Source organism: Anser anser (assembly GCF_964211835.1).
Source record: "Anser anser genome assembly, chromosome: 1".
Lineage (NCBI taxonomy): Eukaryota > Metazoa > Chordata > Aves > Anseriformes > Anatidae > Anser > Anser anser.
In genome coordinates, this window is record NC_139720.1 from 104,137,611 (window position 1) to 104,164,394 (window position 26,784).

A 26,784-nucleotide genomic window follows, 5' to 3' on the forward strand; every position below is an offset into this window, starting at 1 on the left:
CATGAGTAGCTGGTCACCATGCTGGTCACAGGGGATGGAAATGGGACTGAGTTGGATGAATTGTGCACGCCAAGCCTGGGACACTGTTTTTGCTGTTCCAACATATTTTTTTTTTTCATTCTGCTTCATTGTCTGTGAGTTGGATTGTGGGTTTTTGTTTGTTTGTTTGTTTGTTTTCCCCTCAGGATATGAGTTTCCAATCAGTATTAAGTAGAGAACTCAAAGATGTTTGGACTCTGGACTCACAAAACAGCTACAGAAATCAGTAGGAGCCAGGACTCTGAATACCATTGTGAGCCCATATGCTTTTATGAGGAATTTGGCTGTCCCCTGGAACTGCTGTGGGTCTACTGTGAACAAACAAATGTCAGCTGGGATTGTTCAGCAGGCACTGCCCGTACTTTTTGAGACCCATTGAAAGAAATGAAGGGCAGCCTGGTGTCAGAGTGATTCCCTTTCTTGCTCTGGTTCCTGTTCATTTGTTTATCCAGGTGCACTTTCACCTTCTTCTCAGCCATTGACACCAGAATCACTCAGCTGAACAAAGCCCTGGAAAGAAAGATTTTTTTTTTTTTTTAAAAAAGGGATTTGCATCTGCCCACTCTGCCAAGAAAAGAAAAATTTTTTTTTTCTTTGTAATGCATCAGTCTTTCCAAAATGAAATGAAAATATTCCTAAATGTTTAAGATCTCAGTTTAGCACCTGAAGATAAATCGGTTTTTGATATAAAAATGATATAAATCATATAGATATGAAATGGCTATTACACTAAAATAGAGGAGCTTCCTTAATTTAGGAAGTATTTCAAGAACCAGATTTTCCTTTGAATTGTAGTAAGATGCTCAGGTAAAAGTTCAGTATAAACAGTAGATAACAGGTTTAAAATTGGCATGTGGAAAGAAGCTCCCGAACTAGATAGCATGTGTTGCCATTTTGTAGAGATAGAGACACACCCTGCTGGTAGCTGGGGAAAACCACAGGACTCAAGGCATGCGGTTTTTGACCTGCCTGCCTACTGTCCAAACCCCATTTCCACTGGTGAATGCGTGCTTAAGTTGCCCCTGGACTGGACTAAGCAGGGATGTGTGATACTGCTGGAGTGCCCTGCAGTTGTTGGATTTCCTGTTCAAACTCAAACACCTGCAGGGCAGAGATACGAATTCTAGTTCTTCCTTCTCTCTCTGCTGTCCTGCTGGGCGTGGGAGCACTGTGTCAAGGAGCCTAGCGCTATGTATATGCAATTTTTGTGTTCGGAATCCAGTCTCCCTTTCAAGACTGAGACCTGCCTGGGGAGATGCAGACGTAAAAGGTTTGGGGACAGTATGACCACAAGAGTTCGACTTGAGCTCCAGCTGAATGCACGCGCCAAGGGGTCGAGCAACAATCCATCTCAAGGCAAAACAATGGAATAGAGGCTGCAGCTGGAACAAGGAGCAGGGGCAGTGCAGTGAAAAGGAAACAAGCTGTTGCTTAGCAAAATAAAAAGTAAACTTGTCTAAATGATGCTAGTGCATCCACAGGGGAGTAGGAAAGCAGAGGCTGGAGGCCAAAAGGACTTGGATTGGCTGGAGAACATCCTGAACGGTACAACCCTGTACCTGGGGCACTATAAACATAGGAATGAGGCAGAACGAAGGAAACTCTGGGGCTTCTTGTCTGCTTCCTGGGAGAAACGGCAACAACAGCAGGTGACTTGGAGACCTTGGAAGGAGTGAAGCTGCACTCCGTCTTCTCTCCTGACCTGCCCTCCAGACAGACCCACCTCTCTGGGGCTCTCCCAAGAAAATGTGGACTCCTTTCCTCCTGAGCTGCCTGCTCTACACCCTGGCGATAGTGGCACAACCGTAAGTGCCATTTCGAGGTCTGGTGATTGACAGTTCCAGTGCTGAGGGAGGGGCCAGGATAGCAGGGAGAGAGTATGGGACCCTGCGGGTCATCTCCTGTAAGGGATAGATATGGGGTGGTATGCATGCCACAAGCCCTGTTACGAGCACAGGATCCTCCTAAAGGTGGGAATTTTTTCTTTGGATGTTGCTGCAGTGCAAGATCTAAGTGAGGACTGTCAGTGGGAAGAAGAAGAACAAGGGTCTGCAGTCTGAGGCAGTCTTAAGGGAAAGGTGTAGGATGCAGAGAAGGGCAAGAGGTTTAGGGTTGCAGGGCTGGGAATAATTAAGCAGGAACCAGACTGCTGCCAAAGTAATTAAGGAACCTTCTCGAAGCAAGAAAGGTGGATCCTTTCCTCTCGAGGCTGGAGTAAAAGCTGTAGAGAATCCTGCACTTCTGATGTCGGAGTCAAACAGACCCAGAGCCACAGAGAGCTTTGGGATCAGAATTACACAGCTGCAACTTCCTGAGTGAACACAGCAGTTTGGTTTTGGATCCAAGTCTTAACTTTGAAACTTTTTCCATCTCCTAGTCCGATAGCACTGTTCCCTTTTCCCTGTGTAATGGGAAGCCCTAAAAAAGAGTTCTCTTTGCAGAGGCAGAGATGGTCTCTACTGTGTATGCTTCCTTGTGCCACTGTAGCATGCTCCAGAATTCCATACACACCCGTGTAATGTGAGGTCACCTCAAAGCAGTTTTCATGTAGTCTCCTGAAATTTCTTATATCCTTTCCATCAACACTGGGAGGTGCACATTCTCACTGTTAATCACCTGTCCCTCTCCCCAAGCAGAGCAATTGGTCCTGGAAGAGGTAAACCCTGCTGCTTCCTCAGACCGTGGAGTATTAGTCTCAAGGCAGAGAGACTGGTTGATTGTCTTTTTTCCCCACGGCAGGAAGTACCTGATCATCCTCCCGGCTGAACTGCCCTTCCCCTCTTCCCAGAGGGTGTGCTTGGACCTGCGTGGTGTGGAGAAGCCTATTCGCGTAGCCTTAACTCTTGTGCATGCCTCTGGCAACATCAGCATCTACCGCAAGGTTGTCCGGAACAACTGGATCTTTGAGTGCTCCAGGTTTCAGGTGAGGACCATCCTTGGGAGCAGCTTGTAGCTAACAGCTCCCAAAGTGCTCCTTTGGCTCTGACTCTTCTTGCCAGAGAAATGGAGAATGAGGATGATGGGAGGAGAGAGGGCATGGAAAGGAGTTAATGTAAAGCCAGGCAGAGTGTTTAGTGGGAGCTTAGTGTCTTTCCTCCCTGCCTCTGTCTGTCTGCATGATATTGTTCCTGTTGGGTAGCTTACTATCCACCCTGGTGGCCCCGTTTACCATGGCTGCCTGGCCAGTCACCAAAGGACTGAGGAAGGTAGAAGAGCTCAGAAGCACCCAAATGGCAGCTGTTACCTCACTCCCTCCACCAAGAAGGATGCACTGTCACAGGATGTCATCTGTGCACTGTGATGCATGACGAACCAGACCTTTCGTCTCAGGCAGCCTCTCCTCACACCTGCATCTCTCCAAGCTTCTCTTGCAGGACTGTGAAGTGTGCTTCAGGGCTAGGAGGGGCATGGCAGGGTGTCTACGCAGGCTCAATACGATGCTTTCTGATCTGCCATACCCACGAACCTTATTTTCTTTGTTTGTGCTGGCAAGTAAGAGCTAATAAGCCCCTGAAGGGACACACTGTGCTGGCCTTCAGAATGAGGTGGGGAAGAAGAAGGTGTCACAGTTCAGGATATGCGAGGAGAAGAGCATATGCGTAATGTCTAATGTCTTCACCTGCTCCCTGCTAACCTGGCGACTTCTCTTCCCTGTCCTAGGTCCCCAAACCTGCAGGCAGCCAAGAGGTGGGCACTGTCCAGCTGCATATCTCCAATGGCCACTATTTCAGTGCAAAGGAGGAGAAGCAAGTCCTGATTCGTAGGACTGGCACTGGCACCTTCATTCAAATGGATAAACCTGCCTATAGGCCAGGACAGACAGGTGAGCGCTCTGCATGGAGCACCCTGGCAGTTCCCCTGCCTTGACCTGTCTTTATTTTGTTCCCGTTTTCCCTTGAGGGCTGTGCTTGGTGCTTTGAGCCTTGTAGTCCTAGCCGGGACAGAAGGAGAAGCTGTGTGTGACCGAGGCTTCTGCTGCCATCTGGGGAGACGCATTCATGCTTGTGTTTCAGGGAAGGGAGGCGGGGGGCTGTGTGGTCTCGCAGGCTTTCCAGCCACAGGCTGGGGACGAAGCAAGGCTTTTGTGTCCTCCTCCTCAGCTTGTGCCTCCAAGCACTTGCCTCTTTCGTGGGTGAGTGGAGCCAGCAGGTGGGACAAACTGTCAAAAAGCAAAGCAGGAACACCACAGCCTGCTGTGTGTGGGGAGGGAAGAAGCGGTGCGCAGGGCTGAATGAGCACCAAGAGGGGGCTGCAGGCAGGCGTGGGGGTGCCAGCAGAGCCCTGGTTTGGGGTTGAGGCAAGCACAGGTTTAGCCCCGTCTTGAATGTACTGTCTCTACAACATGCTCTTCTCCTTTTCTCCCTTCAGTGAAATTTCGGATAGTGACATTGACTGAAGACTTTGTCCCCGTTAACAGCAAGGTAAAGCCTGTCTGAGTGGATGCAAGGAAGTCTCCAGGCTTCCTCTGCCAAGTCTGCCTCCTCTGCCAGCCCCACGCTGTGCCTGCTGACACGGTCTGCATGTCTGCAGTACCCAAGGCAGCAGACGCTGACCTGTTACAAAACCTTGCTGAGTTCAGTCTCCCAGCTGCATTGTCACTCTGACAGGACGGTTGTTGGCTGGTGGTATCTCTGGTATGGCTGCTGAGGTGTGGGGAGCGTGCCAGCGCTGCCTGCTAGCTGAGTTAGGAGCTCAGAAGCTGCTTGCACTTTCCCCTTGCCAGAAAAAAGCTGGCTTCTGAGGGGATCTGCAGGCTGCTGGCTGTGGGCACGGTTACCAGACGGGCTGTGCCCAGGCTCAGCCAGAACTGGAGTTGTGTAGCTTTGTGCAGTGTGTTGTTCTTACGGCTGGTGGGAGGGTCTGCAGCAAGCCACGGCACGTCTGCAAAATTTTAAGAAAAATTAATTGATATGGGAAAGGATGCACATGAACTGATTATTAAAAGAGACAAGCGAGAAGGCAGTATAAGCAAATTATACTTGCTGCTGGCAGCAGCTCGTTCTGCCTGAGTCAAGGAAGTGAGAAGTTGCCAGAGACTTGCATAGGTGCTAGCCAGGAAACTGCAAGACTAGCATCTCTCTACAGTGAGCAATTTTACCTGCTGCCAGCAGCTGTAAATATCTTACATTCCTCTGTCCTGAAGCAATTTAAGGAGAGCCAACTGGAATTCATGCCACAATAGATAAATGCTGAGGGGCACAAGTGTGCAGAGAGTTAAATCAAATCCCTCCAGACTGAGATGAAGGGAGAGATCCTTCTGGCTTCTTTTTGACTTAATTTCCCCTTTTTTTTGGTTATTGATGAGGGCCTAGAATCATGCACTCACTTCCTGCCCCAGAAATCGAAGGCATCTGTCTTATATTAGCTAGATAATAGAGTAAGCCATACCTTTGCTTCCATGCCTACATTTGGTTCATGAAGATATTTGGCCATAAATGTTTGATGGCTATGTGTAAGTATGAGTAAATTAGCATCATAACTGTTAATAATGCTGTGATGAAAATTCAAAAGAGGTTGTATTTAACCAAAGCTATTATGAGGCTTGAGTGCACTGCAACATTAAAGCCATAATGTCTTGTTTATGAATTAGGTGGGTTGGTGATAACACAGGCGCTGTTCACTGGCATGTTTTGTTTAGCATTGACAGTGGATTTGGTTATATAAATAGTTAAACTGCACTGTTTTTGTTTGTTTCAATGAAAACAAACATGTCTACGATAACTTGCATGAAAGTTCATAAAGATGAATAATGTGAATCAAATGTGGCCTTCTGTTTACAGACCAGTTACTTTCTCCAGTCCCCTGCTTCTGCCTCCTTATGCCTCGCTCTCCTTACACCACTACTGCCTCCTGGCTGACAGTTCTGTGATACCAGAACAGAGTCAATAGACATAGGAGGCCCTTCTTTGTGCCTGCCTGGATGTGCTGCTGGAGTCAGCAGCATTACCTATCTCCAAGCCTTACCTCCTAGGCCAGGGACTTTACAGGAAAATGTGGGGTTTATTCATCCTATAGATGATGCGGTTTTGCTACTTGTTGGGATTTGTATTACAAAACTGATACGTTTTAATATTTATGAGTTTGGAATGATTGTATTTGTGAGTACCTTTAATTTTCTCCTTTTTTTTTTTTTTTTAAGTAGTAAACTATAGCTTTCATGGTCACAGAGTAAAGCTTGAATATGTCAAAATACTTCTTAAAAATATATCCATATTATTTCAGAACCATTTTCCTGGTTTCTGTAGGATCAAGCTCCTTGTATTGTAATGTTTGGGACTGTCACGTGGGCTAGGTGGGTAAGATAAGTCTATATGTAGGTTGGTATATCATGCCAGCTTCTGACATTGCTCTCTGTTTGCTTTGCAGTACTCCATGGTGGAAATCCAGGTGGGTGTGTCGGACTCCCCAAGTGTTATGAGGAAAGGTACTTCAGGAGGGATATTTAGGCCGTTGTCTTACTGAGTCAACTTACTTTTTCCAGGGTCAGTGTATACATGTGTATGCATCTGCATGCTTGTAAAAAGCATTGAAGAGACAAATTGTTCATTCCTTTCACTGTTCAGGAGCTCCATCCAGACTTTAGCTAACTCTTACAGTTTATCCTTACATTAAGACTGGAGAGTTTAAATGTTGGGATCTTTCCCACTTTCTTTTTCAATGGCAGTACAATGTAGAGTAAACCTTGGTGTGTTGGTCTCATCTCTGTTGGTGTTTCAGTGTTCAGGTTGCTGCAGCACCTCCCATTAAAAAAGCAAACAAACAAACCAAACCAAAACAGGAGCCTGTGAAAGCCTCTGAAATCTCTCAAACTTTGAATCCAGTGGGCTTTGGGAACAGAAGAGCGGATGTTTTTAATGACAGTCTCTTGTCTCCTTTCCTCTAACTGCAGGACCCAAACCAAAACCGCATTGGCCAATGGCTGGATGTGAGACCAAAGCAGGGCATTGCAGATCTCTCTTTCCAGTTAGCTTCTGAACTCTCTGTGGGGACTTACACCATCAGTGTGGTGAACCCAAAAGTGTCCAGTACATTTAAGGTGGAGGAACATGGTAAGATGGAGTACGGAGAACAAAGAATGGGATGGAAGAATTGCTTATTTCTGTCCTTATAACAATATGCAGCCAAACACTGTAAACTAAGTTTTGATGTCTGAGAGCTAGATTTCAACAAAAATGTATAGAGTGGGCAATATCACAAACGCCAACAAGGGAGATTGTACTGGAGATTCCTGGAGAGGGCATCTAGTAACAAGAGTTACTAGAGTGTCACAGAGAGAGAATAAACCTAAGACCTCTGTAGCACTTCATAGGTTGGGGAAAAAAGGGAGATTCTTCCTTTAGTTTCCCTGTTTTAAAGTAATTTTAGTTTAAACATTTTAATTAGCTTTTATTTCACGAACATGCTCCTTTACGGGACTCCAGCTTTATGGTAACAAACTCTTCCCTTTCATGATCCATGTCTAGGTAGACTGCTGCCTTTGATAGGGTAACTTTGTGATTTTTGTTCCAGTGTTGCAGAAGTTTGATGTTTTCTTCGAAGGACCAGTTCAGATTTATGCTTCAGATAAAACCTTCCCACTGCGTGTATGTGGCAGGTGAGGAGACAATCCTGGAGAAAGGATACAGCTCATCAAAATCTTGTCTGTTCTTCCACACGTGTACTCTCTTGAGTCCATCAAGGAGAATTGGCTAAAGAGGGGTGAAACGCAAGCGTTGCTTTCAAAGAATCATAGGTAGTACCAGAGTCTAACTGTTTGGTTCTTGCTTGGGATGGAGGTACCTGAGCTACACCCTGCTCTGGAAGCTGTGTCCATCTGGCCTTGGTGGACCTTGTATGGGGAAATATGCATATCTGATATGGGACTGATCTGCTGAGGTACAAGGATCAGTACAAGGTTCTCATTTTTTTTATGCTGCTGAACTTATTTCTTTCTTAGTAGCAGTGTTTCTCTAGTTCCGTAGTCATTAGCAAACACTGAGCAGATGAGGGTGTGAAGGCAGGCATGACCTCAGAAAGTATAAACACAAAGGAGGAAGGAGAATGCTCTGGAAAGCACTTTGTGGACAGATAAAGGAGGCGAACAGAGCTGCATTTGGAGCTGGGTTGTCTGAAAACCTTTACTGCCTCTTTGCTGCTGAACAGCAATCATTTCTTATTAACTGGGCATTTCAAATCAGAACATTTAAATTGCTAATAGAAACAGCACAGCACTCTTCATCACCAGGATAGTCCATGGATGTTTTCCTGTCACTGATACTGTTAGGGAACATTGCTCCCCAAGAGAAGACCAGAGAGGAGCTGAAGCACAGAAAGTCAGCAAGGCAGTCAGTGGAAAAGTCTGCCTTGACAAGGGCATGATTCTGCTATAGTTGAGGGAAAATACAAACAAACAAACAAACAAACCAAAAACCAAAAACAAACAAACAAACAAAAAAAAACAAAAAAACAGAGCCAGTCTGATGATGGAAAGAAGAGTCCAGATTATAAGATAAACCCATGGTGAGGAGGAAGGACTGAGGTCAATCCTGGAAGTCAAGCCAGTGCGTCAGGCTGAGAAGCAGTGCACTGGCATAGGTAAAGTTATAATGTAGCTCAAGGTCTGGAGCTTAACTATAGCTCCCAAATGATGTGCGGAGGCCCCAGTGAAGCTTTTAACAACACCCTGTGAATAGGGGAAAGGGGTTGCAAAGCCTGCTGGTTCATCCAAGGCTCTGGCAGATACTGCAGCAGAGGTTCTTACACCTCTGCAGCTAAATAGACCTGTTAACAGCCACACAGGAAGACAGTTTGCTGGATGAACAATAGATTTTTCAAACCACAGAGCATGAGTTTTGCCCTTGCTCTACCAACCATCCCACCACCTCCTGAATTACAGTGACCAAGGAGTCAGTGTGACAATGAAAAATGTTTTTGATTTGGATGCCAGGTGGGGTGTGTCTGCTGTGGGGGCAGAGACAACTTTGCTGGGGCTGCTAAGGCCATCACCAGAAGGAGAAATACCGTAGCTCTATTAATGTCATATCGTGCACATTTTATTGATGTGTACAAGGACATAGGCTTCTGCTCCTTTCGCACCTGAGCCAATATATCCAATGGGTGCCGCTCCATGCTGTGTGCACACAACTCAGGCTAGCTCTTTTCTTCTGCCTGCAGTTCCCGAACAGAAAGCACCCAGAAGTGAGAGAGCTTTGGAAAGTGTGGTCCTTTTTTTTGCCTAGGCTCTGTTTCTGACTGCATTGGATGCAAGACTGTGTTATTCCACTCCCCAAGTGTACTCTGTGCTGTATTTTTGTTTATCCCTGCTTGCTTGCAAACTGAATGAAGACCGGCATCGGGAAGCCCACTTGTGTGTAGCAATGTGCTCAGCAAACCACGCAATTCTCCTCAGTGTCTCTGCTTGGCAGCTCATCTGGTGCTTTCCCTGCAGGTACCACTATGGAAAAGCAGTGCAAGGGACCATGCGGGTGACTTTGTGCCAGAAGGCAAGGAGGCGTCCTCAAAATGTCAGCAAGGATATCTGTAGAGAATACAGTGGTCAGGTGAGTAAAATCCTGGAAGATACATGGTTGGTGGAGGAGCACCACATATGACAATGTGTGACAGTGCCTGAGAGAATGGAATGAACTACTACTTAAGGAAGGTTTGCCAACCTCTGTAATGTACCTGTAGGCTAATCAGTTAACATTTTTTATTAAATTAATGCAATTATTGTTACCTTGACCAACTGAGATGCCTTTACCTCTAGAAGTTCTTCTTTGTAAATTTGTTTATTAAGGATAGGGAATAGAAAAGAGGAAATCACATGCAGACCTTAAAGTTCTGTTCTTTTCTGTAAAGAAGCATAAATACCCAAGAACCGATATAGTGCAAGAAACAACAGGTGCAAAAATACCATGTTAAGGTGAACCTACCCTGGAGGTGCACAAGGATACCAATGTACAGTGTAGACAAGGTTATTTCCACAGCCAAATCACATACTGACTTTTTTTTTTTTCACCTTATTTCACTCTTTTCATCCCTAACAAAACATGTCATAACTGGACTCTTCGTATCTGCATATATGATTAAAACTTTTCATGTTTTATGATTTGTCATCAGGACATCTTATGGTAGTTGTATCCTTCCAGCTCTGAAAATGATAAGTTACTTTGATTCTGCAGATTCATTCGATTCTGCAGTTTTCCTAGTCAGATCTCTTAAAATACTAATATACCTCCTTTGTGATCCAGTTAGTGCAACCTTCAGTTTTCTACTAAAGCTGGAAAGTTACCAACATCGCAAACTTCATGCAACTATGGTGATTTGTTTTATATTTCTACAATATGAATTACACGCATGTATACATATAAAATAGGAAATACCAATTTTAAAATGTGAACAATTTCTATCTGACTGAGTCTGCATTATTACTTGTTGCGATCAAATTGTGACAGAATGATTAATATCGTGTACTTCTAACTCCTTCACTTCCCCCCAGCCTCAAATAATATCTACCATTTCCCATTGCAGACTGTGAGCAAGGGGTGCTTCACACCTTCTGTAAGCACATCGGTGTTTAATCTGGCTCCCAGTGAGGAGGACAGCAAAATCTATGCAGAAGCTTCTCTTCTGGAGGCAGGCACAGGTACCCGTAAGGTCTGCTTACGGTCATTTGGTGCAGAGAAGGTACGAGGATGAGACTGGCCGTACCTGGGGTGTGAAGGTCAGAGCAGGCACACCTCCTCCTCTCCTCCACGCTGCTGGGGCCATCACAGGACTCTGGGTGCTCCTGCTTGAGGAGCTCACTGCACCTGCAGAGAGCTGCTCTGCCGGCAGCAGGCAGGTGAGGAGTGGCTGGGAGCCTGGTCCATGAGGCCAAAAAGGGTCTTAGAAACACCTCAGCTAAGGATTGAGCTGCCACAGGAACAGCCTCTGTACATTAAATGTGCTCGTCTTGGGAATGTTGAGATGCTCCAGTCAAAAGGCCTGGGCGTAATGAAGTGAGATTAAACTAGAGTGCGGTAGTCACCTCCGATAACGATCTTGCATCCCTTGTACTCTGCATTCCAACAGGGGTCCAAATCAACTCCTCCAGCCAAATCCTCATTTCCAGGACAGCTGCACGGGCAGTGTTTGAAACACCAAATGCTTACTACATCCCCGGAGTACCCTACAGGGGGAAGGTGACTTTTCCCATGCTTCTTCCCTCCCTATCATTTGCCAATGAATTTAGTGTCTAGCAAATTTTGCTGACCCAAACCATTTTCTGTTCCTCGGAGCAGTTTTCCTTACATTGTGTCACATTACTTGATAGTGCAGCATGGCTCCAGTTTCTGCATTTCAGATTCCCTGGTGTGATTACACTTTTGGCTTCTGTTGAGAGCACTGAGTGATTTTTGCTGGAATTTCTCAGCTGTTGGCTAGGAGCTGAGCTCCTCATGCTCTAGTTACATGCTACTTTTGGGGAGGATAAAATCACCCTCAGCTTAACTTTACAGATGAGGGAGTTTTACAGGTCTGCTATCTTCCTGGGGCCAGGCTGAAGCCAAGGCCACTCAAACAAGAAGGTGTATGTTTGTCAGAGGAAAGAAGGTTTGGGTATGACACTGTGACTGACATCTGACTTTGGCTTTTCTGTCCTTCCCTATTGTCACCAGATTAAGCTTCAGGATCACCATGGAAATGGTATGAAAAACAGAAAAGTTTATCTCGTGATAAAGTTCATGAGACGTCGGCTTATCAAAATGTATATCACAGATGGCAATGGAAGAGCATCGTTCAACCTGGACACAACTGCCTGGAACAGCTCCTCAGTCTTTTTGGAGGTAAATCCCACCTCTGCATACAAGAAAGTGAAAAGCCTCAAACTCTTGTCAGTGCTCCCCGCTCCTGCCCTGCAGCCCCCTGACAGCTTGGTCCTGGGTTCCCCACATAGTTCTGTCGGTGTAGAGCCATGGGGAAGGTGTCAAGCAATGGCCTTTCCCAAACCAAGCTGATGACATCCTCACCTAACAAAGCACTGAAGCGTGCAACTCCCATGTCCTGATTTCCGTATGTCTCTGATCTCTCAGGGAAGGTTTACACTGGAAGATCTCACGCACACACCCTGGAAAACTGGTATCAGTTACACAAATGCTTACCATCACCTGCAACCCTTCCATGTCACAACGAAGAGCTTCCTGGACATACACCCACTCACAGGAACACTGCCCTGTGGACTAAAGCAGAGTGTGCAGGTGACCTTCACACTCAGTCGGGATGACCTGGGAGAAGACACCAGCCGGATAGGTTTTGCATATTATGTGAGTGAGGGTAGTAGAGAACCGAGGTGGGGGGAGGCAATGCTGATGGGACCAGGCCACAGTGAAACACTGGGTGTGTAATTTAGATCATCCCTAGAGGGATGACAATATGGACTTGTTCTTGGAGAACTCAGGGAACTCTACCCCTGCATAGAGCTCACCCTTCTCACCTGGGTCACCTTGGATTGGGCACACGGTTTATTTCTATGGTTGCTTTAGAGTGCAAGACGCACACAGGGCAAGCGTGAGTGTGCCCTGGTGACAGACAGCAGCCTGCTCATCCAGTGTCCTCTTCCCTCAGGTCACTGGGAAGGCTGGCATTGTGGTCAGGGGACAGAGGAGCGTCCAGGTTGGGAAGCTGAACAGTAAGTCTGCAGTGGCCTGCCTGAACAATGGGAAACAGTTGGGCCTGGTGGGTTCCTAGGTTGGATGGTGAAAGTTACTGGAGTTTCTCCTGAACTCCCTGAAGCTATAGCTCCTGGGCAGTCAACAAACAGGGTGGATGGAGACAAGGAAGCAATTATATCAGCTAGGAGAGGACAAAGAGACAGAGCAAGTGAAACAATGAAGGGAAGAGAGACTGGGAAGAACTGTGTGGAGACAGAACACACAGGGTTAAAGAATGGAAGGAGAGAACAGACAGAAAAGCAGAAGGAATTAGTTTGATATTGTGGGATTATAAAGCAGAAAAAAGGAGAACACAAGAAGATCTCAGTGGGGTTGTGATGGAAACACTTTTCTTTTCCTTCCTCAGTGTTGAAGGGCTCCTTCTCCATCCCTCTGACCTTCACTGCTGACTTCACCCCATCACCTTCTTTAGTGGTGTACGCTATCTTCCCCGGTGGAGGGATAACAGCAGATAGCATCCGCTTTGATGTTGCCTTGTGCTTTGAAAATGAGGTGAGACTCACACCGACAGCTGAGGGACAGCTGACAAGCTGGAGTCAGCATACTGTGGAAAGAAAACACTCAAATCCTTCAGAGAACTGGGGAGAAGAGAGGAAGGGGATGTCTGGAGCACAGTGCCCAGGGACTGGGATCTTCCATTTAGCAGTGACTTCTGTTTGTAGCAGAGGTTGAGCAGGGAGGATGTTAACTGAGCTCCCTCTTTCTGTCTGTGCCATGTGTCTGTCAGCCTCCTTACCCCTCTTTTTCTCTTTTTCATATTTCCTTTCTTGGTGTGCTGCTCAAGGTCAAAGTAGGTTTCCTGGCTAAAGAAGCCCACCCAGAGTCAACAGTGCAGCTCCGACTGCAGGCAGCCCCTGGCTCCGTGTGTGCAGTACAGGCCGTGGATGAAACCATGTTCCTTGTGAGACCAGAGAGTGAGCTGACAAGCCAAATGGTGAGTGTCTGTGCAACCAGATATATAAATAAAAAATAAAATAATGAATAAATAAATAAAACCAACCAACTACAAAAAACAGGCATGATATATGAGCTGGGCAAAGACAGGCAGGGCTGTGGCAAAGGGAGCTGGAGGCTAATGGGTGAGGGGATCCTTGTGTGGAGGAGTGTAAGTAGTAAGTGGTGTCTGCCTAGAAAGACGGCAGGCTGTATGTTGGGGAGGTTGTAGCATGTGAATGTGAAGCATTTGAAGGTATCTGCTCCTGGCCTGATTCTCCCCTGCCTGTGAGTTTTCCTAGGTCTATGGCTTGTTCCCTGCTATCTACCGACATGGGTACCCTGCCCAAGTTGAAGAGTATCCAGATCACTGTGTTCAGCCCCACTCCACATCACCTTTGCTGCAAGGGAAACCGCAGCATTCCTTTCAGCCTGACATCTTCAACCTCTTCTGGGTAATCACCTCTGTCTTTCCCCAGTGAGACACTTGTTTAGAGTCCTTCTGAGAAAGAAGGGACCAGGGAGGCTGTGCCATACCTCCCTCAGCATACTGTCCATCTGGGCCAGTGCTGACCTGGACTGTCTGGGCAGCTGGTTGTCCTAAAAGTGATGGTTTTCAGAGTCATTTTGAGGAAGAGTGGCTGCCCTTCCCCACTCACAGCTGCTTTTCTAATTCCCCTCCCCTCCTTCTTTCTCCAACAGAACATGGGTCTGAAAATCTTCTCAAACCTTGCAATCAGGAAGCCAACTCAATGCTCTCATCGGGCAGATAGGAAGCCAATGATGGGTGAGCTGAACTTTCAGCCTACCCTTGTACCGGGACCTGAGATCACATAGACGGAAGAGCTTTCTGATCACTGGGGTTTGCTGGTGGTGAATATTAACATGCTAAGGCGTAACAGATGCTGCTGCCACAGCCTCACTGCCAGGTCCATCGGACCTCAGCAGAAACAAATGGGTCACTTTTTAAAAAGCTTTGAAAAATTCCCCTACCTGCATGTTCCCTGACATTAAAGAATGGCGTTCCCTTTCTGGGTACAGACAAACCCAGTGGTTTCTGACGGGAGTGTCTCCCATTCATTACACCACAAACTGTGCTGTGGCCTGGCTTGTGTTCCCATCTGTGGCTGCAGGAACTGTCACCTGCTTCCTTAATGTCTCACTTTGCACTAGGTAATTATACCAAACGGCCTTATCTGCCTGCTGATATTGAAACTACTATTGTTTGCAGAGGTCTCTGCATTTTCTGCAGACAAGCAAACGGGAATATTGTTATTCCCAGAATTACAGAAATGTTGGTTTAAAAGGGCCCTCTAGAGGTCCATAGTCTCTTTAACACCAATTTTGGTTCAGGTTGGGAAGAGGCTTTGCCTAGCCAGGATTTTCAAAACTTACAGCCACAGCCTGCTCACTGCAAGCTGATTTTCCTGTTACCATTTTCTTCTCCTTCCTACTTTCCCTCTCCTACCAGCTCAGCTCACTCCCCTGTGTATTACTCTGCCTGACTCTTCTCACATCTCTGTTACTGCTTGCTTTGCCTCTTGTCCCAGTGCTTGGCTGTCGATCGTTGTCAGGGCTCACCTCTTCCACTCTTGTGGGAATTTTATTCTTTTTTTTCAGGGGGTCCTCCTATGGAATACAAAAGAATGACCGAGGAACAACCCCAATTAACAACCCAAGGAAGATTTCACCACTATTTGCCTGAGACTTGGATCTGGAATCTGTTCTCTGTTGGGTAAGTGATGCTAGACTTTACAAGTGGACAGAGGGATGAACCCTTTGTTAATGAGTTTTGGCTGACTTGTATCTGTTCAAAAAAGCCATCCATAGGTGTAAAGAGCGGTCTGCATGTAAATTTTATGGCTCTTCCCTGCACTTAAAGTGCATCAGAATGAAGAACTAGTGGACTTCAAGGAGCAAAACTTCAGTCTGCTTAATCATGCTTAGAAAACAGCAGTGCTGTTCATCATCAAACCACCAAGTATCCTCTCCTCACACAGTGGTGTACATTCTACTAATTTCCCAGTTTGGTGGGTGCACTGTCTAAATTTGTAGCCTTTGTTGCCACAATGCTTGTATTGGGACTGATGAATCAGCACTCAGGCTGATGTGGTGCTGCTGCTTTTATGGACATTATGCTGTTGACTGAGTGTATAGAGCTGGAATGCTGGGACAGTGTCTTGCTCAGGAAAAGGGTATAACATAATTACTGGAAGCATTTAATCAGCAATTATGGCTTTAAGGAACAGATTTCTGAGATCTGTCTGAGATCTGAGCTACTCGAGTGGGAGTCATTGACGAGAGGGCAGAGGTTGATCTCAGTCCGAGGATCTGCACAGCATCCCTCACCTGGTGTCCTGAGCTCTTCCTGTTGCGGTGGGGTGGGACAGACTTCCTCATGCAAGTGCTCTCTTCCTCTCAGCTCCAACGGGAGCAGGAGCGTCCCAGTCACAGCGCCTGCTGCTGTCGCTGAGTGGAAAGTCAAGACATTCTGCTTGGCTGGGAGGGGGTTTGGACTTGCCCCGACCACAAGCCTCAGAACAGTACAACCTGTCTTTGTGGATGTGACGTTGCCATATTCTGTGATACAAGGAGAGACCTTCACGCTGAAGGCTACTGTCTTTAACTACCTGCAGCAGTGCATACAGGTATGTGCTTGTGCCACAGGAAACACGGTGTGGGACAGGCCTAGCATGCCTTCCAGTTTTACAGCAAACGTACCACACCATCTCTCCCACGTCGCCCAGTCATTCTCCTTCATCGGCACTCTTTCAGATACAGGTAGCCCTGGCTAAATCCCCGGACTTCCAGGTGGAGCTGTGCCGGACCTGCAGGGACAGAGAGTGCCTCTGCGCGGAAGAGTCCAAGACCTTCGCGTGGAACATGACAGCAATCCAGCTGGGTGTGGCAATAAGAACGGGAGCAGTGGTGGGGAGCCCTCAAAAAGAAGTGAAAGGGAGTGGGAGGTCCAGAAAAGCTGGCAGAGCCTTGCCTTCCCTGGATCCTAAAGCTTATTTTTAGTGGCACAAGAATGCAAACCATCATGGTTGCTTTCTTTCTCCCTTCTTAGATAGGCTCATCAGAGAGAGTGGGAACTGAATGGGTAACGTGGAGAACTCTTGGGGATAGAGGTGTAGAACCGTGTAGAACCAGATTGGGAGGAAAGGGCTGCATGTATGTGAGTGGGAGAACCTAGTATGGCTGGTGCTGTGCTTCACGTGCAACGGGAAGGGGTCACTGAGGTCCAAGGGGCTGCCGAACCTTCTCACGCTACAGTCACATGTAGTGTACTAAGGTCACTGTTGGTGAGGCACTACCAAGTCCCCTCATACTTAGGGTGCCTGGACAAACCATTGGCACTGACTGGCCCATCTTTACCTGTCAAGCCACTGAAGCTGGGAGGATCAGCCTCCTGAAGCACCTGAGACCACTGCCATTTAAAGCAAGTCGACTCCGTTTGGCTACAGACCTAAGAAACAGACCGTTCCATTTATTTGCTAGGGACTCTGAATATCACAATCAGGACTGAGGTACTGGACACCACACCACGCTGTGGGGACAGGAAGCCCTTGCCAGCTACCATGAGGCGGAGGCACATTCTGGTCAAACACTTGCTGGTTCGGGTCAGTATAAGAGCAGGCTCACTTCTCTCCGTGAGTGTCCTTGCCCCTGGGTGAAAGGAGACCGAGCTGGGCTAAGTGGTTTTCTCTTTTTTTTTTTTTTTTTTGTCCAGCATTAGCATACCAAGGCCTGGGCTCGGTTTACTCTGTTCCCCCCAAGACCTAGCCAGGCCTATTCCTTTCTTGCAGTACTCTTTCCTGAGCTGCATTTGTATGCCATAACTGCGCTTCTCCCTATACATTCTGCTTAATGACCAACCATACATGAGCTTTTGTATCTGCTCACTGACTGGAGAGTCCTGTCCCTCAGACTTGCTTTTGCTTTCTTAATCAGTGAAGCAAACAGTTTCAGTGCAGCCCTGCCAAAGGTGAGGAGGAGTCCCTGACAGCCTGGGAACTAAAAGCTGAATTCAGACCTGCAATTGCTGTGCGATTTTACTGCTGTTTGGGAATTTTGTGTGTAATCTTGTTTCTTCTCTCTCATATTTATGTTTCTGCCCTGGCAGCCAGAAGGTGTGCTAGTGGAGAAGTCTTACAGCTCCATTCTGTGCCCAAGAGGAGGTACGTGGACAGTTTGAAATAACTAGACCTGGTTATTGTTCAGGTCCTGCAGCCTGAAATAACTAGAGTCATAGAATGGATGGGTTGGAAGGGACCTTAAAGATCACTTAATTCTAACTCCCTTGCCATGGGCTGGGACACCTTCCACTAGAACAGGTTGCTCAAAGCCCCATCCAACCTTGCCCTGAACACTTCCAGGGATAGGGTATCAACAACTACTCTAGGCAACCTATCCCAGTACCTCATGACTCTTATATTAAAGAATCTCTTCCAAGTATCTAATCTAAATCTACCCATTTTTAGCTTAAAACCATTACTCTAGTCCTATCACCAAACTCCCTGATAAAGAGTCTCTCAAGCTTTCTTGTAGGCCCCCTTTAGTTACTGAAAGGCTGCTATAACGTCTTCCAGGAGCCTTCTCCAGGCTGAACGAGACAAAACTATACCTGAGAGTAGGACTGAACTGTGGGAGGGCTAATGAAAGAGATATAATTTTTTTCAATTTTTTTTTTTTTCACACAGGAAATTTAATTTCTTATTAGAACAGAAAAGGACAGTAAATATTATTTCCACACTTGCTTCCCTGTTGAATTTGTCACTGAGTTTAGGTGGTAAATTTGTGCTCTGTAGCCTCCTTCCCACAATGTAGCCTCTGGGTGTTCCTGGAGCATGATAGTCACTCAAGAGAGAGAAGCTCCTGCTATACCACCCTAACCCTGCAGCACTACAAGCCTCTGCAGGATGTCCCCCTGCCAAGTGGTGACCAATTGTGATCCTCGTGGAACTTGTGAAGCATGGTGAATTGAGTTATGAAGCTTGGTGTGCCCTTGCCCTTGCCAGCAGCTGTCAAGTCACTTCTAATCTGAAAAGTTTCCAAGCAGTGGAGCTTGGCGTGATGACTGGGACAGGTTATAGAGAGCACTCTGCATGAGCAGGATGTAGGCAGTGTCCTACTTATTTGTTTCGATTTTGTCACTCTGGGTAGATACTTTTGGTTTGATTTTTCATGCTGCACCTTAACCCTGTTGTTATCAGGAAACATGGTTGAAGACCCTGTGCCCCTTCACCTCCCTGATAATGTAGTAAAGGGATCTGCCAGAGCTTCAATTTCCATCTCAGGTAAGCCATTTCTGTTGTGAACTCACTGACTGATGTTACAGATGAGCAGGGATTAACTTTGTAATGATGTCAGGGGATCCATTTGGAATGACACTGCTCAAAAGAGAGAACAATGAGTTTCAATGCTCTGCAAGGTTTGCCAAAAACAGGGTTTCCATTTTTTTTTTTTTTGATTTGGACTTAGATTTTCATGAGAAAAGTAGGCTGCAGAGGAGAATAATCCTCATTTTTCTGGCTAGGACTTTGTAGCAGAGCCTTGAGGCCAAATTTTATCTGGGACTTTGGGATCTTGGCTAATTCTGTGTAGATACAATCAGCAAAATTCATAACCATCTCATCCCCTGCTAAGTTTCAGTGTTACAATAAAAGCTGCTGGAGAGAATAAATCCTTCTCAGCATTACAAAGTTACAAAAGGATTATTTGGGGAGGCCACTGGGGCCAGACAAATGTTTTCAATATGTTTCTTTCCACTGTGCTCCTTTGTCCCCATGTTCGTACTGGTATGAAGCCAGGCCTGCCATAATTCCTCAAAGAAGAGAAGACCTGAGACGTCTCAACCTTTTCCTAAGTACTTCTATATTTGTCTGTCTGCATGACACAGCCTGAGCAACTATAGCCCTGCTCATAGCCTTTTACAAGGTTGGAGCCCTTCACGCTGAACAGGTTTCTCAGAGACTCCACAGTGTGGTCATCCTGTATCGCATCCCCCCCAAATCGGGAACATGAAGAATAGTCACCCACCTTCATCCTATACTCAGTTGTTTCTTTCCATTTTCTCCTTTCTCCTTTGCTGAGATAACACACTATTATCCAGTGCCTGGCTGAGAAGCACCTCAAGTCATACTCAAACTTGCTTTGTTTCTTATATTGTTGCATAGGTGACCTCATGGGGATTGTGTTACAGAACCTGGACCATCTGGTGCAGTTGCCCCATGGATGTGGGGAGCAGAACATGGTGCTGTTTGCCCCCATTATCTATGTGCTGCAATACCTGGAGAAGACAAGGCAGTTGACCCCTGAAATCAAGGAGAAGGCAGCAGGACTCCTGCACAATGGTAAGTACAAGAGATCCACCTTGCTCCTCTGCTTTCCCCTGTGTCTAATCTACCAATAGCTCTCTTCCTTGCATTTATTCTGACAGTACTGGCCTTTCTGTATTGCTGTGCTATATTAATCATTGTTCCTATTTCCCCAGGGTACCAGGCACAGCTTCTTTATAAGCATAGAGATGGGTCCTACAGTGTCTTCGGGCAGCAGGATGGGGAGGGGAACACTTGGTAAGCACTGGGAACATCCCTTGCTCCTAATTTGTCCTGTCCAGGCCAGAGCAGCTAATGTGTCTGAGAAGAGCTGATAGGATGCATGTTCCTTGTTTTGAATGGAGCCACCCCAGGAGCTGTCTGGCATGGATACAGATTGAGGGATTGAGACACTTGAAAAAGGTATCAGGCAGGGCAGCAGAGTTTCTGGGAAAGTGGAACACAAAGATGTGGTCTCAGGGGGAAGGAGATCCTTCTTTTCTCTCTGTGGTCTTTCTGGCGCCCCAAACAGAGCAATGGGTTCTACCTGTGGAGCCCCAGAAAGCTAAGAGGGGTACATACTGACTGGAGGAAGATCAGGGAAAGACAATGAAAAGTCATTTTTCCCGGGGAGGTTTTTGCTTGGCGGAGTTTGAGTGAACTGCATTGGCAGTGTGATGGCTGGGCTGGGAGTAATGAAGAAATGAAGGAAATGGGGTGTTCAAGATTGTGTCTAGGTATTCAAGGGAGATGAGATGCAAGAGACAAAGTAGAAAGGGTAGAGGTTTTTCATTTGTGAAATGACTGGGTAAAGCAGTACGTGAATGTGTGGACCCAGACTGAAGAAGAGGAGCTTCTTGGATCCCAGAGACCATTTCCACTTTTAGTTTGCTTTTGCGTATGAGAGAGTCTTTTTAAGCACCCTGATCTGTCAGTGTTAGCTTCAGGGACAACCACCAGGAGGCATTTGACTTTATTTTTGTCTTTTTGTGTTTCTGTTTCTCTCACAACTCATTCTCTTCCTAGGCTGACAGCTTTTGTAGTCAAGAGTTTTGGCCAAGCCAAGAAATACATCTATGTAGATGACAAGAATATCCAGGATGCCTTACGCTGGCTAGAGCAAAATCAACTCCCCAGTGGCTGCTTTGCCACCAAAGGGAGTTTCTTTCATTCCTCTATAAAGGTAAATGAGAGACAATTCAGGCAGCACAGCTGGGGAATGGCTGGGCAGGTGTTGTGGCAACAAAGAGTCATAGGATCACAACCAGTCCTGGAAAGTCACTTGTGCAAATCATGCGACCAGACTGAAAAAGAACAGGGTATGGGGTAGAGACAGCATAAAGAATGCGTACCCTTCTGGGAAATTATGCCCTGAGCCTTTGAAACACGCCTTAGAGAGTGAAAGGTGCTTCAGGTCCTGGGGTGTCAGAATGACACACCTGAGAGCCATGGAGACCATGCTTACGAGAGGCTCCAGGTGCAGTGTTTTGCCTCTGCAGAGACGGAATCCCTCACCAGCAGAGGGTCTCTGGTGACTGGTGATTTCTCACAGTTTATCTCTGGCAATGGATTCCCTTCACAGGGCAGCGTGGATGATGAAATCTCCTTGGGAGCGTATGTCGCTGCAGCACTGCTGGAGCTGGGTCAGCCACTGAAGGTGAGCACAGGCCGGCTGTCTCCTGCTCTCCCTTATTATCCCATGCCTGCACTCTGCTATGGGGAAAAAGCTCATAATGTTGACATTCTCCAGGCCAGGAGCACATCAAGGGCTGCTAAGGGAGAGACAATGTTTGGTGAAACTGAAGTAATTCCTCATAAGAGACAGTGTTGTAGCACTAGCATGAAGCAATAGTGGAGCAATAGTGTTTGGTGGCCATAGTTTCCAGTGCACAATGGGGCTGCACTGCCTTTTTTTTTTTTGCAAGAGAGGGTGATAATTTAGTGGGTTTCTCTGGAGCTACATCAGCAAGACATAGTCCCAGAGAGAGCCTGGCCCCTGCTTTGCCCCTGTCAGTGTTTGGCACGTCTTCTACCAATGCAGGGTAAGATGATGCAGAGTACCCTCCACTGCCTGCAGCAGGCAGTTCACAACGTCACCAGCATCTACACAGAAGCTGTACTGGCCTATGCTTTTGCCCTGGCCGGAGACTATGAGACAACCCAGGAGCTGCTATACAAGTTGGAGGAACAGGCCATCAAATCAGGTAGGTGCTGGCTGCTTGCTGGAGTAATGTCTCTTGTTCACCTGCTGGGACTGGAGCAATGTACCCATGCAAATTGCCTAGCCAGAGCTGATAAACATGGAATATGCTAACCTGTGCAAGAGGCTTGCTGAGGGGAAAAAAATGCACCTGCTATTCTTGTATTTGTCCAGGAACTGCATCATGTTAACTGCAATACGTTATTTAGCAAGCTGTGAGGGTGACTTATCAGAAAGATTTTCCTCAGCCTGAAGGATTTAAAGATCTTATTGAGGGAGGAGGTAGAAACCTGTGTGCTAGGACTGGATGAAGTCCTGGAGAACCAACTTAACAAAGTGATACTGGCCTGACAGCGAAGGAGCAGGAGAAGCTCTAAAAGCCCTCTACTGCTTGCTTTCTGTATCCAGAACCCTCTGTTCCCTTCTCTCCAGATAGCTTGCACACTCCTTTTCTTTCTGCAGGAGGACAAATACACTGGAGCCCCAAACCAAGCTCCCCGGCTTCCACAGCCTTCTGGCCTGGTACTCAGTCAGTGGATGTGGAACTGACAGCCTACGTGCTCCTGGCGTACCTTTCCAAGCCACGGGTGCATGCAGGTGACATGACAACTGCAGCTGGTATTGTGGCATGGCTGACCCAGCAGCAGAATGCCTATGGGGGCTTTGCCTCCACCCAGGTAACGAGTAGCTCCATGTGGATCCATGTACTTTTCTCCCTGAGGTTGGCAGGGCAAGTCTTCTCAAGGTCTTCCTGTCCCAAGTTGGCCTCACTACAGATGATGTTTTCAGGGAAGTGACTGTCTCTTTCTCCCTAGGACACAGTTGTTGCCCTGCAAGCTTTAGCAAAATATGCAGCAAGGACCTTCAGCACATCAGGCCAAGCGCTTGTGAGGGTGAAGTCCCACAGGGGCTTTGGGAAGACATTCCAAGTCACCCGCCAGAAACGGCTGCTGGTGCAGCAGGCAGCGCTGACAGAGATCCCAGGGCAGTTCCTGGTGCAGGCCCAGGGCAGCAGCTGTGTTTTTGCTCAGGTAAGGTGGTGGGGTGAGTGTGGGAGAGATGATAGATGGAGGATTCTGCCTCTTCTCCCTGGACGAAATCATGCCTGGGCTGTCTTTTCCCCTCCTGACCCTCAAACTGCAGACAGTGCTGAGGTACCACAAGTCTCCCCCACGGACCACTGTAACGTTCACTCTGCGTGTCAACACAGAGCTGGCCAACTGTAGCCAGGCCAACACGCGTGCCCTTGTTGTCCGCATCCTTGTCAGGTAATCCTGAGGATTGTTTCCTCCTCCAGCAAGACATGCTGTGCTTGGGGAGTGCAGCTGGAAAAGCCTCAGGGCTGCGATGGAGGGACTGAACACAGGCAGGACAGAGGGTAAATTTGGCAGTAGTTAGGGGTGGAAAGGGAAGGTGCTGGCTACCTGCATCTCACCTCCTGCGAGATGATAAACTGTCTGCCTTGACCCCAGTCCCAGATGGCTCAGGGTCCTGCACACAAGAGATGGTGGTAAAGGAAAGGGGGGGCTCTATTCTCTCAGACAGACCCTCTGACTGTGTGATCTTCTTCAGCTACATTGGCAGCAGAGTCACATCCAACATGGTGATCATGGAGGTCTCCTTGTTGTCTGGATTTGTCCTGGCTCCAGGCTCCAGGATGTCGGTAAGGAGTCTGGAATCAGAAAAAGGGTGGCTCTGGTAAATGGGTCCCACCTGCTTGCTGCTGTTGGGAACTATTCATTCAGGCCATGAGGCAACTACTTTAGGAGTGACCCTTCACTGTTGAAATTGAACCAAAATCTCTCCATTTCCATACAAGGTCCTGCAAGGACCACCCGTGGCATTTCAAGGATGGTTCAGCTTCTCCCACTGACACTATTCTGTTGGGTGTGCTAAATAACAGTATTTGTTTGTCACATGAAAATGAAAGCTGAATTATTTGCACAACACCCAGAGGTGTATTTAAAAGCATTCTAGCAGTTAGTGAGATAAGATAACAACAGTCTTTACTTGTGCCTCTTTGCTGACCAGTGCATTGAGTCCTATATACTATCCACCGCCTTTTGTCCCCAGAGTGGGAGATTCCTCTAACTAAGCAGGGACAGCATAGTCCATCCTTGAGATGACGCTCACAAGGAGTGCTCCAGGAGGGACTACTGAAGACAATAAAACCCTTGCACATGCAAAAGACAAAGTTCCACAAAGAGTCCAGGTCTACTTTGCGCCATCAATACAACATCAATACAAATTTACTTGTGTTGTTCTTTCCTGTCCCAGCTGGAGCGCAAAACCATCATTAAGAAAATAGAAGTGAAAGCTGATGTGGTCTACATTTATCTGGACAAGGTAAATAGGAATGACAGCATTAGGTTTGGCATAATGAGAGCAAGAGGCCAGAGGACAAGGAACTGTGTGAGAAGGCCAAGGCTGGGCTAGCCATGGGGAAATAACACTGCTGGAACTGTGGGCAGAAGAAGCTTACCTAATTTCATTGTTGTACAGTTAGCATTTGCTATTTCTCACATACGCCATTTCTAAAATCCAGAATCTCTGATGGATTAGAGAGATTTTTTACAGGAAAGCATTCAAGCTAGGGAAGACAAAGATGCAATGTCTTCTTTCTTCCCTTCCTTGCTAATTTCTTTCAATCTCCATAAGCTCAATGATGAATCTCAGACTTTCAGTCTGCAACTGGAACAAATATTTGAGATGAAGAACCTGAAACCAGCCACCGTCAAAGTCTATGATTACTACCAGCCAGGTGGGTTGGTGATTCCCCTCCTACTCTGAGATTGGGAGCTGGATTCCTAGTTCTCTGGATGTGACTTGAAAAGTCATTGTGCGCTATTTCTTGTGCACATGCATGTACGTGTAATCGTCTTTCTCATTTCCTTATGCAGAGGAGCGAGCCTTGGCTGACTACAATGCTGTCTGTAGCTGAGGTAGGCAACAAGTCCCTGTGTGATACAAACAGTGGCATCAGGAAATGATGGGTCTTGGGTGGGAGAGAGGGAATGTCTGGGGAGCATGTGAGCAATCTGAGGTGGGAAGGAGAATGGTAGTCATTGGGGAGTATATGTCCAGCAAGAATGAGGAACAGTCGGGTGCCTGTGGCTGAGTGTGCAGAGCTAGGCCAAGGGCTCTTTTTCAGACAGGAAAGCAGCTGAAAGGCTCTGTCTGACAGCAGATATAGTCTTAAAATGGGAGTGAGGGAGGAAAGACTGAGCATGGTGACTGCATCATGTGGAGTGAGAATGCAGAGCTATAGTGGCTTGCACTAACAAGGGACTTCAGACCCAGACAACTGCTCCAGTCCCTCCCCAGCCCCTGCTACCTTCATTGCTGGGTAGAAAGGGGGGATTCCGGGAGCTGAAGGAGCAAGATGAAGCTGGGAAGAGGTAATACTTTGTCTTGTGGGGTGACAAAAACAGCTGTTAGAAAGGGGATGGCTTGTTAGCAGCAGCCTGAGGTCAGGTGAGGACAGGTTTGGATCTGTCTTTTCTGGAAGAATAAAGCAGAATTTTGATATGGCATATGCTTCATCCTGACATAATCCCACACACAGAGCACTGTGGGACCTGCCTATACAGATCCCAGGGATCTTCCTAGAGAGCCACTGCCACTACTATCCAACACAAGCCTGGTGATAGCCACGAAGGTGCTGGATCACTCCCTCCTTGTTTGCCTTACCTTCTGTTCCCCACAATTGCACATGGTTCCTCAGAAAGGAGAGGAGGCAGTCACAGTTTTGTGGTAAAGGAGAAGTGAGGAACTGCTACACCATGACTTCTGCCTTTGCCCAATGTTTCAGGTTGGGGACCGAATGGAAGGAGATGCCCCAGCTACCCCCAGTAGAAGGACACTGTCCCCATTAAAGTTGAGCCTGTGTGGTCTTGTGCCTGAGTGGATGGACTTAGGGATCACAACGGTCCAGCAGTTGTGCCTGCACTGGGAGGGGGCTGGGCTGTGAGGGGGGACTGTTATATATCTGGTATATTCCTGGGAAGAAGAATTAAAGTAAGCATCACCCCTGACCTTGCTGTCATTGTGCCAGTTGTTGATGAACTGCAGGCTTAGCCCACAAGGATACCATTTCTGCCATCGACAGTGTACAAACTTTCTATCTCCTCCATTGCTCTCTCCCCATGGTCCCCATGGTTTCTTCCAGCACTTTCTGCTGAGTAGGACCCAGGCAGCTTTGGGGTATAAGGTGCAACTCTACATGGCTGTGACAGCCATATCTCATATGTCCTTCCTGCAAGCTCTTGTATTCCTGCTCTTGAAGTAGGCTCCAGATAGTAATGCAGTGTGATTGAGACTGTAGTCCCTCAACCCCTCTCAGCAGTAAATCCTTGCCGACTGCTCTTGGTAAAGTTCTCTAAGTGCAGCTGTTGGCCAGAGAAGTGTTGAACATATCCCAGTTCTCCCTTGCCTTTGACTAAAGCTTATCTGTTGGTCACAGCCACCAAGTACAAACTCTGCCTTGGCGTGTGCTCTACCTTCTCCTGAGCAAGTCTGCTACTGGCAGGGCAGAGTTTAGAACTTGTATATGCAAACACAGAACAGAGTTGTTTTGCCCAGGTTCTCCTAAACATGATTTTCT

General features: G+C 47.1%; 1 protein-coding gene across 1 annotated transcript; it reads left to right on the forward strand.

Moving 5' to 3' along the window:
• Positions 1 to 1,533: 1,533 nt before the first annotated feature.
• On the forward strand, positions 1,534 to 26,730 carry LOC310895665 (alpha-2-macroglobulin-like protein 1). Its single transcript, XM_083827196.1, has 36 exons — positions 1,534 to 1,844; positions 2,779 to 2,962; positions 3,700 to 3,862; positions 4,408 to 4,460; positions 6,406 to 6,426; positions 6,929 to 7,088; positions 7,549 to 7,633; positions 9,467 to 9,578; positions 10,549 to 10,663; positions 11,092 to 11,201; positions 11,676 to 11,843; positions 12,090 to 12,320; positions 12,622 to 12,685; positions 13,075 to 13,220; positions 13,513 to 13,662; positions 13,964 to 14,116; positions 14,364 to 14,448; positions 15,282 to 15,396; positions 16,084 to 16,309; positions 16,437 to 16,563; positions 17,163 to 17,284; positions 17,788 to 17,842; positions 18,878 to 18,961; positions 19,841 to 20,017; positions 20,158 to 20,239; positions 21,008 to 21,164; positions 21,564 to 21,638; positions 22,023 to 22,185; positions 22,644 to 22,858; positions 22,997 to 23,212; positions 23,325 to 23,449; positions 23,754 to 23,844; positions 24,459 to 24,527; positions 24,840 to 24,942; positions 25,082 to 25,123; positions 25,993 to 26,730. The coding sequence occupies exons 1-35, from the start codon at positions 1,786 to 1,788 to the stop codon at positions 25,120 to 25,122; spliced, it is 4,302 nt and encodes a 1,433-aa protein (XP_083683322.1). The 5' UTR covers positions 1,534 to 1,785; the 3' UTR covers position 25,123; positions 25,993 to 26,730.
• Positions 26,731 to 26,784: the final 54 nt, after the last annotated feature.

Coding starts and splice junctions, on each gene's coding strand:
- LOC310895665 (XM_083827196.1), top strand. CDS start 1,786: ATGTGGACTCCTTTCCTCCTGAGCTGCCTGCTCTACACCCTGGCGATA. Junction 7,634..9,466: donor CCACTGCGTGTATGTGGCAG/GTGAGGAGACAA, acceptor CTTTCCCTGCAG/GTACCACTATGGAAAAGCAG. Junction 22,186..22,643: donor GGAACAGGCCATCAAATCAG/GTAGGTGCTGGC, acceptor TTCTTTCTGCAG/GAGGACAAATACACTGGAGC.